General features: G+C 46.0%; 1 protein-coding gene across 1 annotated transcript; it reads right to left on the reverse strand.

Moving 5' to 3' along the window:
• Window positions 1-314: 314 nt before the first annotated feature.
• PICK1 (protein interacting with PRKCA 1) lies at window positions 315-11,129 on the reverse strand. Its single transcript, XM_062620564.1, has 13 exons — window positions 11,107-11,129; window positions 9,770-9,859; window positions 9,047-9,158; window positions 8,443-8,571; window positions 8,253-8,319; window positions 6,866-6,955; window positions 6,383-6,436; window positions 6,220-6,282; window positions 5,823-5,956; window positions 4,941-5,033; window positions 4,154-4,204; window positions 2,390-2,534; window positions 315-2,122 (listed from the first exon to the last, which is right to left on the reverse strand). The coding sequence occupies exons 2-13, from the start codon at window positions 9,808-9,810 to the stop codon at window positions 1,875-1,877; spliced, it is 1,227 nt and encodes a 408-aa protein (XP_062476548.1). The 5' UTR covers window positions 9,811-9,859; window positions 11,107-11,129; the 3' UTR covers window positions 315-1,874.
• Between the last annotated feature and the right edge of the window lie 1,191 nt (window positions 11,130-12,320).

The following is a 12,320-nucleotide window of genomic DNA, read 5'->3' on the forward strand; positions in this document are numbered from 1 at the left end:
CCTGGAGAGGTATGCAAGGATGCCACCTGAGAACTGAGGCAACTGGTGATTTTACAAGGCTGGTGCTCCCCTGGGAAGCCACGCTGGTCTTACATGGAGGACTGGCCTTGCTACAGCATTTATAAGCTTTCTCCTCTGCAAACATGTGCTGCAGTGACAATCATAGCTTGGCACAGAGGTTATCCACCAGTATGAGCAAGAAAAATGAATGGCCAGCACATGACACCCATCTTCTCATTACTATATTTTAAGATTAAAACCAATAGGGGATGTGCAAATAAACCTCTAAAGAAAACCCATAAAGGACAGGAAACGAAATGTCACATTTTTCTTTATTAGAGACAACAGTCAGTACAACAGAATCCATTGAAATCTTCCAGAACAGCTTAACCATGGATGGCTTTCTTCCAGGCATACACAGAGATGACAAAGCTCCAAAGACAAATCGAAGAGAAAAAACAAAGAAAACCAAACATCTCGATCATAAATTAATGCCCTCGAATAACTTCTCTCACTACCACTAGAATGTAATGACAGAAGTCAAAACCCTTGCCTCTGAGAAGCACACTGCTCCTGGCAGTTGTGCTGTCTGCCAAAACAGAAAGTGCTAATCTGCATCTGGGATCAGCCCACAGGGACAAAGGGAGAAGAGAAAAGGAAGGAGGAAAGATGCAGCCTCACTTACCTCAATCTTCATTCCTCTCCTTTCCTTGTGCTGGGAATGGGATGTCAGCCACTGGGGCTGGCTGGCCCAGGGCAGCACAAATGGCTGTGCTGAGAGGAGAGTGGGGAGCAGCATGCTATCCATGCTTTGCACTAAAAAATCTCAAAGCCTCTGCCTACAGGCCATGCCTTCCTCTCTCCACGAGGCTGTCTCTCCTCTCTAGCTGAAGAGCCATACAATAATGAAGGAGACATGGAAAAGAGAATGATGGAAAGGAAATGGGTGCAGCTTTGCTGTCATTCCTAGGAATCTGTCTGCCACAGACAAGCACTCTTACCTCAGCATCTCTGCTGACTAGGGGGGCTCTTTCCTGAGCCAGGTCCCTCCTTCCCACAGGGAAGGGCAGAGCCACATCCTACAGGATCCTAGCCCTGTGCTGTAGCTATGGAGTGTGCAGACAGTGCCAGCTGTGCAGGAGCTCAGTGACTTTGAAGAGGATGGAAGCCAGGGGAAGAGATTTCCTAAATTTGCAGCTCTGCATACCAGACACCTACTCCCATCAGCCCCTGCTTTGAGGGCTTCCCCCAGCTCCTTGGATGGACGGTGATCCGATCACATGTACTACCACCACTTCTAGACATCAGTTTGGACTTCTATTTCTTAAAAGCAGTGATCATCCTACAGAAATCAGTCCTGCAGCCCATGGGGATGGACAGAAGAGACAGAAGTAGCTCAAAACAGGCCAGAGAATGGGAAGCTTGGAGACAGTGAGCACTGGGATGAAGAAAACAATGCTGGGGCCAACAGCTTCCCCTACCACAAGGGGAGGACAGAAAGGGGCTCTTCATGCCATTTGAAACCATCTCCAGATGTTTAAGTGGCCTCCATAAGCCAGAGGGGAGTGGTTGCTGCCCTCTATGCTCGGCAATGTCCTGCCTGCACACGGTCACATGGTGGTGTGGGAGGGGATTTTCCTCCCCACACCTCAGTATTCAAGTTGGGCAGCAGGAATCTCTAGGAGTAAAAGGAATATCCAGGCAAACAAGCAAAGGAAGAGAGGAGAAAGCAGAGGTTGGTACCGATCCAACCAGCTACCCCCACCCAAAGCAGAGGAGGAATTCCAGGCTGGACATACACAGAAATCTCAGAGGATGAATCGTTATGTGAAACAGACATTTATAACAGTCTGCAAAGTCTCTCCTCTGGCCACTCAGGCATCATCAATGAGCTTTTCACCATTTGCCTGTTCCTTCCCGCTACCCTCTCTCTCGCTTTCTCCTCCTTCTTCTTCTTCTGCACCGTCCGTGTATGTGTCCTTCTGCCCGTAGTTGAGAGTAGTGCGGGCAAGGTCCACCTCAATGGGAAAGACATCTGCATCTCGGAGCACGGCATAGCAGTCGTCGTAGTACTTGGACATGGTGGAGACAAAACGCTGGAGCTGGAACACGATGTCCTGCACTGTAGTGGTGACATGTTGGGAACAAGTCAGGTGCATGAAAACCCCCTTCCCAGACCGAGAGAAGGCTGTGATCAAGCCTCCCTCACAGCATTAGATACAGTCTCCTAAGCATTAATCCCTTTTGTCCCCTGAGGGCGGATGTCTCAGGCACAGCCACAAAAAGGTTCTTTAGTAAAGATTTCCAAGCTGAGATGAAGGAGAGGCACAAAGGCCAAAGCCACGTTTGCCTGACCCTTTCAGGGGGTGGCCACAGCAGCGATACTCACCATGTTTCTGGTCCAGGAGCTCTATTTTCTCTAGCACATCCTTCCTCATCTTGGCAAAGCGCGTGCGAGCCTCCTGCCGGCAGCGCAGGATAAGGCGGTATTCATAGTTCCCAGTGCTGACCCTGTAGAGGGGTTCACCCAGAGCCTGCCAAAAACACAGCACCATTTTAGAGACTCCCACAACAGTGCTTGTATCATAAAATCATAGAATGGTTTGGGTTGGAAGGAACTTTAAAGATCATCTAGTTCCAACCCCCCTACCATGGGCAGGGACACCCTGTATGCAAAGTTTGTTGGCTGTTGTGGACTTACAGTGCTTTTGGGTTATTACAGCCCTCTCAGGATCACTGCAACTGCAGTCAGGAAGCACAAAACATGAGGAACACTGAGCCAGGTCAACAACTGGCAGTCAGCGGGGCCACTCTGAAGGCCAAATACACACCAGCCACAGTAATGAAAAACATCACTACTGTGCAAAGCAAAAACGACCAGCACCTTTCAACTCAGCCTGGAAAAGTGGGATGGCTTCTTATCTGAACTATTAAGACAAGCACTGTGAACAAGAGTCTAAGAGCTGAAGGATATATTAATTTATATCAATCAGACATAAAATTCTGACCTCCTCTGCAAGCTTCCCCTGCCCAGTGCAGGGGAGTTGGACTAGATGACCTTTGAAGGCTCCTTCCACCCCAAACTATTCTATGATTCTATATGGATTGTGTAATCATCTACACAGAGAACCCTGTGGTATCTACAACCATCCAGACACAACACTAGAAAACAGTAGGGAGGGACCGATACATTGTCCTGCAAAATAGTTTTGAGAGACAGGGGTTAGGTCTGTCAGCAGAACAGCATTCTTCTCTTGCATCAGTAAACGTAACTACATAAAAATCCATATTACAGACTATGGCTTGATAATGCACGCTGCATGCTCCAAAACCCAAAGATGTTACTCTGCTGGTCAAGACTGGGATTCTTTCCTTCCCATTTACAAGGAAAGATATAATGAAATGTTATCTTAGGAAAGTTTTATTCCTTCCTGGCACTGGGAACTAGGCATTCCAAACAATCAAATCCCTGCTCTGAGATCAATACCTAGGAAAAAACAATATCTTACTTTAAGGCAGGGCATCCGGACATAGAATCATATAGTCACAGAATCATAGAATGGTTAGGGTTGGAACAACCTTAAGATCATATAGTTCCACACCCCCTTCATGCAGGGGATACCTTTAGCTATCTTAAACAGAGCTGTTAAGGATTACAGTCATAAGCCCCTAAATCCCCTATTGTTAAGAGAGATCCTTTAATCAATTTTCTTCAACTACAAATGCACTATTCACATGCATTTTGCTGCGAAGCAGCTCAACCTCCATTTCTCAGAAACAAGTCCAGAATTAATTATAAGCTGTACACTACACACAAATGGAATCTGTGAAAATAACACCTTAATCCTCCTTACATATGCTGATATTACTCAAACACTGAGATAGGCAACCACTGAGCAAACAAGCTGCAGAGATGATGTCTGGTCCCTCTGCTATTCCACAGCACTAGTGATTCATGACAGTGGTCCCCAGATAGCATTTAAGGATCTCCAGTTTCTCAAACGTTAAGAACAAATGTGTGTAATTCTTAGGATGCGTTCACTAGTTTCATGCAAACAGGCACAGGAGCTATTTTACAATTACAGGGCAGTGTGTATAGGGAAGCTGCACAAAGAGAGTATGCAGTTGTCATTGTTACAGTGGTGGTACTCACAATGCAGCTGTACTCCTCATCATCCATCTCTTTGACTTTCAGGCAGTAAGACTTTACAGAATTTAAAACAGAAGGAAATATTAAAAACTAGAAGTGATTTCATCATCAGCCATAGCTATACAGTTGTACCAATTCAAGCCTTCCTTCAATGCTACAGCTAGGGGCTCTGGGGACAGCACAGCGGGATCAGAGTATATTAAACATCCCTAGTGGAAAGCAAATCTGTTTGGAGAAAGATGAGAGAAAACGGCAGGGGAGAAAGAAGGTGCTTAATATTTATATTACAGGAGCAAATACTTTAGATAAGTATACCCTAGTAAGAGAAAAATCCTGTGCTCATCTACTGTTTGGGAAAACACAATACCAGAAAAGTATGAGGAGGGAGTAAATAAGGAGGGAAAAAGGAAAAAAAAAGATGAATTGTGGGAAGGACTGAAGCGGGAAGAGATGCTGCCATATTCACTTGCCTTAGGGCTGCAGCTCCAAATACTTCTCTCAACTGGTAAAAGAAAATAGATTCCTACAGTTATAGAACAGATGCACTTAACAACCCCATGCTTTTTGGGTGCAGAAAACATGGGGCGAGTAGAAGAGAAGAGAAAAAATAAAAGGCATGCTCTCAATAAAAGCAATTATGCCTTGACAGTTACTTACTTTAGCTAATGAAGAACAATCTAAAACTGAAAAATGTGGACTGAAGAGCTTTTTTGGGGAGTCCAAGAAGTCAGGCTATGATTCCACAAAACTTAATTTCAACCAGCATTTAAAAAGCAAGCAAGCAGCTCACCAAATATTCAAACTTGACATCCAGGTATTTTTTGATAGTCAGCCTTGTGTCAGGAATGGCTTTATTCAGATACGTATTCAAGTCAGTAAGCATCTGCAAGGGAAATATCCTGTTGCTGAATGTATAACCAAAAAGCATGACTACATTTTATCAAGTACAACCTTCGAATCAACACAGGTCATGAGAGATTAACTCGAGTTAACTCTTTTTTGAACTAGAGCACATCTGAAAGAAAATGTTTGATCTTGACTCATCATTATCACAGTTAGAGCATCCATTACTGTCACGGGCAAGTAGTTCCAGTCTCAGAAATGCATGCCTCACTTCCAGCCTGAATTCACCTTCTTTCAACTCATCTTGTTTCAACTGGTCCTGGAAACCACCCTCCCTGATTCAAAGGCCCACTACCCCGTGCTGTCCATTCAATACGGCACTGAAAATTGTGCCCAAATCAACATCTAATCCTCTCTTTACTAAAATAAGTGGACAGATCCCCTGAAGACTCTAATTTACATACACTGATCAAAATCCTTCAGTTGTTCCTGGACTGTTTATCTAAACTCTTTTACATTTAGTGACATCTTTTAAGTATGGGTACCAATATCAGGGAAAGGGCTCTAAAGTCTATACTGATCAAACTATCCCCTCATCCTCAAAAGAAAAGGAGAGGAATATACTCATGTGCAAAAGTCAAAGGGACAAGATTGATATACTCGCTACACTACCTCTTAGGTTCTTTATGAAGAGAGTTCCTTGAAGGAAAGCAACGACAGCTTTTCCCACAATGAATGATCTTTAAGATCACACGTTCAAAGACAGGCTTCTGTCTTTCTAGGTTCCCCTCTTCTCCAGACCCTGTACTCCTATGGTTATATTCTTTACCGGCTTAATTGTTTTTAGAAGGTGAATCCCAAACTTCTCAATGTTGCGATGGGCATCAGCAAATTTCACAAAGGCTTCACTGGCAGCTGGTTGCGGCTCCCGTACACCAATGACAGAGAAAACATCTCCAAATGCTGGATGAGGGTAATAAACAGAAACACATGAAAGAAGAAGCTGACCCTGGAGAAGAATCTTGCCTCCTAAAGACCAGAGGTCTTCAAGGCATTATTTCCATGTCCCATGCGTAAGACCGCCAATGCCAAGAGAGCAGCCCTTCCCAGCTCATTTCCACAACACTCAGTTTTCTTTGAGCAAGGGAACCGTACATCTAAGTACTGGCTAAAACTCCTGAAACTAGAGCCAAAGATTTCTCCTCCTTTCATTCAAGATTCTTTACCTCTGTGCGTCTGGGATAGTTCAAAGAAAGCTCTGAGAAGACTCTTGGTGTGCTCTGTCAAGCCTGTGATAGAAGCCAGAAAAAAGCATTTGAGTCATTTCACTGCAACATAACGGAGGTATCCCTCTCCCCCCTCTGGTGTCTGATGGAAGAAGCTGTTTACCTTTGTACAACTCTGCAGTCCTTTCCAGCTCGTCTAACCTCTTCACTAGTCCATCTAATTGGAAACAAGAATCAGAATACAGAATTAGAACAGTCAAATCCATTGCATGGTTAAGACCCGATCAACTGGAAAAAGTTTCATGCCTCTGGTTCAAATTTCCCTCACCTTTTAATGCCTGTCTCCTGGCCCAGCATGGGAAGCTTTTAAAACCACTGCAAACTTATTTTACAGTGTGGGGTCACCACCTATTGGCAATCGCTAAGTGGTTCCCCACTTTAAATTAATTTGACCCTAGCTAGCATAAATGGCCCCAGTGACAGGATATATCACTCAGGATGAGCAGAGGCAATCACAACAGTGAGGCAAAGCAGAAGGGAAGAATTATGAAGGAATCATATGGGCCAAGCAAGTAACAATAAAGAGCAGGTAAGCACAACAGGGTAAGTGTTTCCTTAAGAAAATGTCCTCCTGGACAATACTTACCATTGCAAAGTATGGCTCGGCTTAAGCCCAGGGCATCCGCTGTCCCTGAGCTCATGTTCTCTACCAGCCGATGCTTTACCTTCTTCAATACTATAGGCCAAAAGAGAGTTGCAAACCAGGATCAGGGTAATTTCCATGGGCATGAAAAGCTCACTAACATACTTCACTGGTTTCTCAGGCATTGAATAAACTGAATTTAACTCACTATTGAGGTAGCAAGCGAAAAAGAAAAAAACAACCCACCTACATAGAAACTAGATTTTCAATCCAGCTGTGTATAGCACATCTGCTATCTTCTCTATCTGTTCTCCTCTCACATCCTATATACTCCAATCAATAAAGCTCCAGCACTTCTTTTGGAAGACTATTCCAGTCAATAACTTCGCTATAAATCACCTATCCTGATACTTGGAACTAAACTTTGCTTACGCTACTTGCTGGTTTACTTAACTGAAGTCAGGAGACAAGGCTGAAAGCAAGACAGAATTTATGGATCAAAGTTATCCCTTTGTTTGCTTTTATCTTTTGGATCTCAGTTAAACCCTTTTGTCACCTCCTGATGGAATAAATTTCTGTCCTGGGTGGTTATACCCTGGAAATTACTAGAGACAGTTAACAACCTCTGCAGAATCAGATAACTTAACTACATTTATTTAGAGGCAAACTTGCAGCCAAGTGCCTGCAGCTCCCAAGAGTTCAGCTGAAGCCAGTGTCCAGCATCTCTGGAAAATGCCACATTTTCACCACACTTCTGTTTCCCCAGAAATCCATCTCACTCCTCATGATTTTCCTGAACCCCTGCACCTTAATCACCATAAAAATAAATGAAAGCAAAAAGAATAGATACATTTCTTTCAGGAAAGCTAGAAAGGTAACCATATAAAGGAGACAACCGTGAAGACTTAGTTCAAAATACAAGCTTTGTTTTAGATATAAGCTTCTCTCCTCTCCTATAAAGTTTATGGTTGTGCAAAACTCAGTGCAGATAGGTGTGTTTCACCACTGTCTTCCAAGGTGAGAAACTGCAACCAGTACTTTCCAACAGACACATTTCTGCGTACCTCATTTCTGTGAAAATCTCAATAGTCACCATGACTTACAGGTATTAAAAATAAATAAAATTATTACCTAGTTGTTTTACCATCCATGCTAAACACAAAGAAACAAGCCCCCTGCAACAAGTCATGCCTCACCTTTCAAAACTATTCCAAGAAGCAAGGCAAGGATTCTTTTTCTAAACCTGTAATTCTCTTTGACAGCATCCATTTGAAAATGACTGATTTAAGAGGAAGAATGGAACCCAAGTTTTACTCTGGTTTTAGCTTGGACCAGTCTTTCACCCATCCATGTAATTTTAACACTATAAGGAGAAAGAAACCGGTCTTACCAATATCCAAAGACTTGCCCTGCTTTGGGTCAGCCTGAAGTTTGTTGTAGTGTATTGTCACTTCTCCCTGTAGAAAGAGCAAATCCCAAACTGCTGTGCTGGAAGCAAGCAGCAGTGGATTCCTTTACCAATGGACAATAAACTGTAAACTATGACCCAGAAGCTCCCCTGGCCCCCTCCTACCTCTCACCTTTACCATCTGTATCATTTTGGCCACCTCCACCTTGGTTTTTCCCTTGACGGACTTCCCATTCACTCCTGTGATTTCATCACCAGCTGCTACAGTGCCATCTAAGGCTGCAGGAGTGTTATCAAATACCTGGTGGAGAGGAGAAAGAGCACAGATAGTCTGGAATCAAGAGGAAGAGGAAGGTGAATACACAGCTAGTGAACAAAAACCCAGACAATTACATTCCTCCTATTTAACTCAGTTTTATTTTGTGCATGGTGAAGCTGCAGTTTTTCCCCTTTCATAGTGAAGAGGCAGGCTGATAATATAGTTCCCTCAGGAAGTTCTTGCCTCCAAGACATACGTCGTCAAGCATACGACTTCTTCACGTTGAGAAAGTCACACTGTTCCCCTGTGAATTCTAACATGCTCTCCAAGAAGGATAATTTCAGAAGTCTCTTACATACCCATTAGGTACTAGGGCAAGGAACTCTTATTCACTGGGAAGTGAGATGATGTCTCCCACTTTGAGGAAAACAAATAGTACAGGACTCTCCATGCTTTCCATCTCTGAGATGGAAACTGTTTTACACAGATGGTTTATTCTTCCTCCCTGAGTGCCCACCTGGACAATGTAGAGACAGGGGCAGTACTGTGCTCCTCCCCCAATGCTGATCCCAATCAGGTTCTGAGAGTCCTTCTTCAGGGTCACTGTCCCAGGTACAGTGGGAATCCCCCTGTAATGAGAGAGAGGGAAATGAATAACTGAACATGATAGGCAGAGCTGCATGCGTATGAAACAGCTCTGGCTGACAGAAACTGAAAACTTTATCTCTGCCATAAAGTCTAACAGCATGGGCCATAGTGCTGGAGTGAGAGGAAAACTTGCACAGCATAAATGAAATGCAAGACAAGTGCTACACGTTAAATTCATTGTTGATCTCATCAAATCTTTTACTTGCTCAGGGAATGCCAGTGGTGTTCTCCTTACAGACCTAAGAAGTCCTGAGTTTTTGTCCACTTCTTCTTGCCTGCTATTCTCCATTATAGACATTTTTTCCTCTGGCTAAGGTCACTAATTTCCAGAAGGTTTTTCTGCACTGCTTTGCAATCAGGAATGCAGAATAGTTACCCCAGAGCAACAGAACACGTTCTCCTTTGCTCAGCAGCACAGCAATGCCCATCCCCAGTCTCCAGGGGAAGCAAGAAATCAGGATTGAACAGCAAAACTGACTCTCCAGCACACAGCATCAGGAGCAGGTAAATTTATCCACTCCCATAAGGTCTTGGTTGCAAAGACTATTTCTAGTGTTAACAAAGAACAGGGAAAGATAAGCAAAATACTCACAGCTTATCTTCCTCAATATCATAGTCCAAATCTGCAAACATTGTTTCGGTTAAGCAGAGCCTTTGTCTGAAACTGCTTATTCCAAACTCCCTGGGAAGAAAGAACAGAATAAACCGCGGTAAACCAGTGACCTCAACAGAAAATTGCAGAGAATCAACCATCACCCTTGCCAGCACCCTTCTTTGTTTGTCTTTTTTTCAATGTCACACCATGGCCTCTGTTCTTGTACCAAAGCTGAAAAACATGTCAAGTGTCACTGATTCTTTGCTCTGAACGAGACAGGAGAAAGTCCTCAAGTTTGAATGACACCTGCTTCAAAACCCATATATGTGCTTTCCGCACAGTGTTTCCAAAGCACAGAACAAAATGTGGTCCCTTCTGGAAGCTGCTTCTCCACACACTCTACCTGCAACACAGTTGCTAAAGATACTTCAGAGTTTTATCCCCTTCATCATTACACATCTCAATTTTGTTCTTGATTCATATCAAGTTATGAAGTCTATTTGATGTTCTACTTTTTGGCATTCTCCTCTTACCTTGGGAGGCTACGCAAAGCTTTTCCCAAGTTGTTTTCACAAAAAGCTGCACGTGTAAGTGGCTGTGCTTAAAACCAATCCCATTGTGCTTAAATGCCATCCCATTCAGATGGGTATGTCTGTGTGCCTTAGCAGCACCATTATGGAGACTTGTTTTCCTCACGGGCTTTTTGGTAGTGTGAGTGGGATGTTGGTGCCAACAAGCAATGATGGATAGGGCTCGGAGCAATCTGGTCTAGGGTGAGGTGTCCCTATCCGTGGCAGGGGGCTGGAACTGGATGAGCTTCAAGGTCTCTTCCAACCCAAACCATTCTATGACTCTATGACTCTATATCCCCCGCCCCAAGCCCCCATTTCATTTCCTGTCTAATTTGGGCAGTAATTAGCAGACACCCTTTGCCTCTGCTCATCCTTCGGCAGCATCAAAGCCCCGGTGACGCTGCCCCACACCGCTGCAGCGGCCTCCGGATGCAGTTATCACTCATCCAACCCCACCGGCCGCCAACGGGCGAGGAGGGCTTCACCGGCACCACCCCGCCACACCGCATCCCTCCTGCCAGCGGCCTCGCACCTCTCACCGGGCCGGGCTGGTGGCCAGCAGCGGGATCTCCCGGAGGCCCGATACCTCAGCCCTCAGAGCGGGGGAGGAGAGTACACCGGCCACCGGCGCGACCATTTAGGGGGGTGTCTCCCTGACAGGGCTCGGTGTGGGGATGAGGATCACCGGCACCGCCGCCGGTACAACGGCGGGGCTCGGCCCTGAGAGGGGTGCTTGTGATGGGGTGGGGTCCCCGTGCTCACCGAAAGTGGCCGCCCGGCGAGCGGCCCCCGCCGCCACCTGCCGCCCGGCGCCGTCACCCCGCCGACACGTCACCGCCGGGGCCAGCCCGGAAGAGCCCGGTGTAAGCCCGCCCCTTCCGCTGGCGCCGCGTTGCCGTGGAGACGGAGACCCGCGGGGGCGGGGCCAGCCCGCTCCTGACGCCATATTGGGAGCGGCGAGGAACGGTGGCGGTGGTCTTGTGGTGTGAGGGAAGGCGGTAAGGGGACAAGGGAAGGAAGGGGCTGGCCTCTCTCCTGCCACACATCCTCCTCTGGTGCGGCTGGCTCAGGGAGCTGCTCCTCGGAGGAAGTGTCCTCCGGGTGTGTCGTGTGGAGGCCACAACAGTGCGGAGAGGAAAGGCTGGGCACTATGGTGGACCCGGGGCTGCAGCTGCCAGCTCAGGTTTTGGGCTACGTCCAACTCCGCTTTAGGTTTCTGAGTTATAGAATCACAGAATGGTTTGGGTTGGAAAGGACCTTAAGATCATCCAGTTCCAACCCCCCTGCCCTGAACAGGGACAGCTCAGTAGACCATGACAACCTCTGTCCAACCTGGCCTTAAACACTGCCAGGGATGGTGCATTCACAACTTCCTTGGGCAACCTGTTCCAGTGCCTCACCACCCTCACAGTAAAGAACTTCTTCCTTATATCTAACCTGAACTTCCTCTGTTTCAGTTTGAACCCATTACCTCTTTTCCGATTGCTGCATTCCCTGATGAAGAGTCCAAATGCAGGGAACTGTGAGGCAGAGCCTTTGTGTCAGTAGGTGGCAGAGGGGGAGCTGCAACGGTGGCAGCAGCTGAAAAATGCAGATGGGAAGCGCTGACTTGAACAGGTTTTGTGGCACAGCATGAAACAGGAGTGCCGTGGCTTGTCCTGCAGCTCTTATTAGTGGATCTTGGTGAGCTGTCAGCTGTTCAGTCACCAGGAGGGGCATCCAAAGTGTTCCCACCTCAAGGAAAAGGTGCTCTGTTGCACTTAGTACTTGGAAGAAGACAGAGCTGTTGCTTAGAGAAGGTGATGTACCCTGCACAAATATGCCCAGTACCCATGGAAGGGAGCATTTATTCATAAAGACATTTGTGAATGTGAACACGTCCCAGACTGATGATTCAGTTGACAGTGGGGACACAAAGAGCTTTGAAACTGGTTGGCACAATCGCCTCTACAGCTGGCAGGCCAGCGGTGACCTGT

The sequence above is a fragment of the Pezoporus occidentalis genome, unplaced genomic scaffold, assembly GCF_034315485.1.
Source record: "Pezoporus occidentalis ecotype Australia unplaced genomic scaffold, CSIRO_AGI_Poc_V1 ctg221, whole genome shotgun sequence".
NCBI lineage: Eukaryota > Metazoa > Chordata > Aves > Psittaciformes > Psittacidae > Pezoporus > Pezoporus occidentalis.

What these genes read in the sequence shown, in the direction of transcription:
- PICK1 (XM_062620564.1), bottom strand. Translation starts at nt 9,810, where the DNA reads ATGTTTGCAGATTTGGACTATGATATTGAGGAAGATAAGCT. An exon ending in AAATGATACAGATGGTAAAG is followed by an intron (nt 8,320 to 8,442) that starts GTGAGAGGTAGG and finishes CTCTTTCTACAG; the next exon opens with GGAGAAGTGACAATACACTA. An exon ending in ATGAGGAGTACAGCTGCATT is followed by an intron (nt 2,535 to 4,153) that starts GTGAGTACCACC and finishes TGTTTTTGGCAG; the next exon opens with GCTCTGGGTGAACCCCTCTA.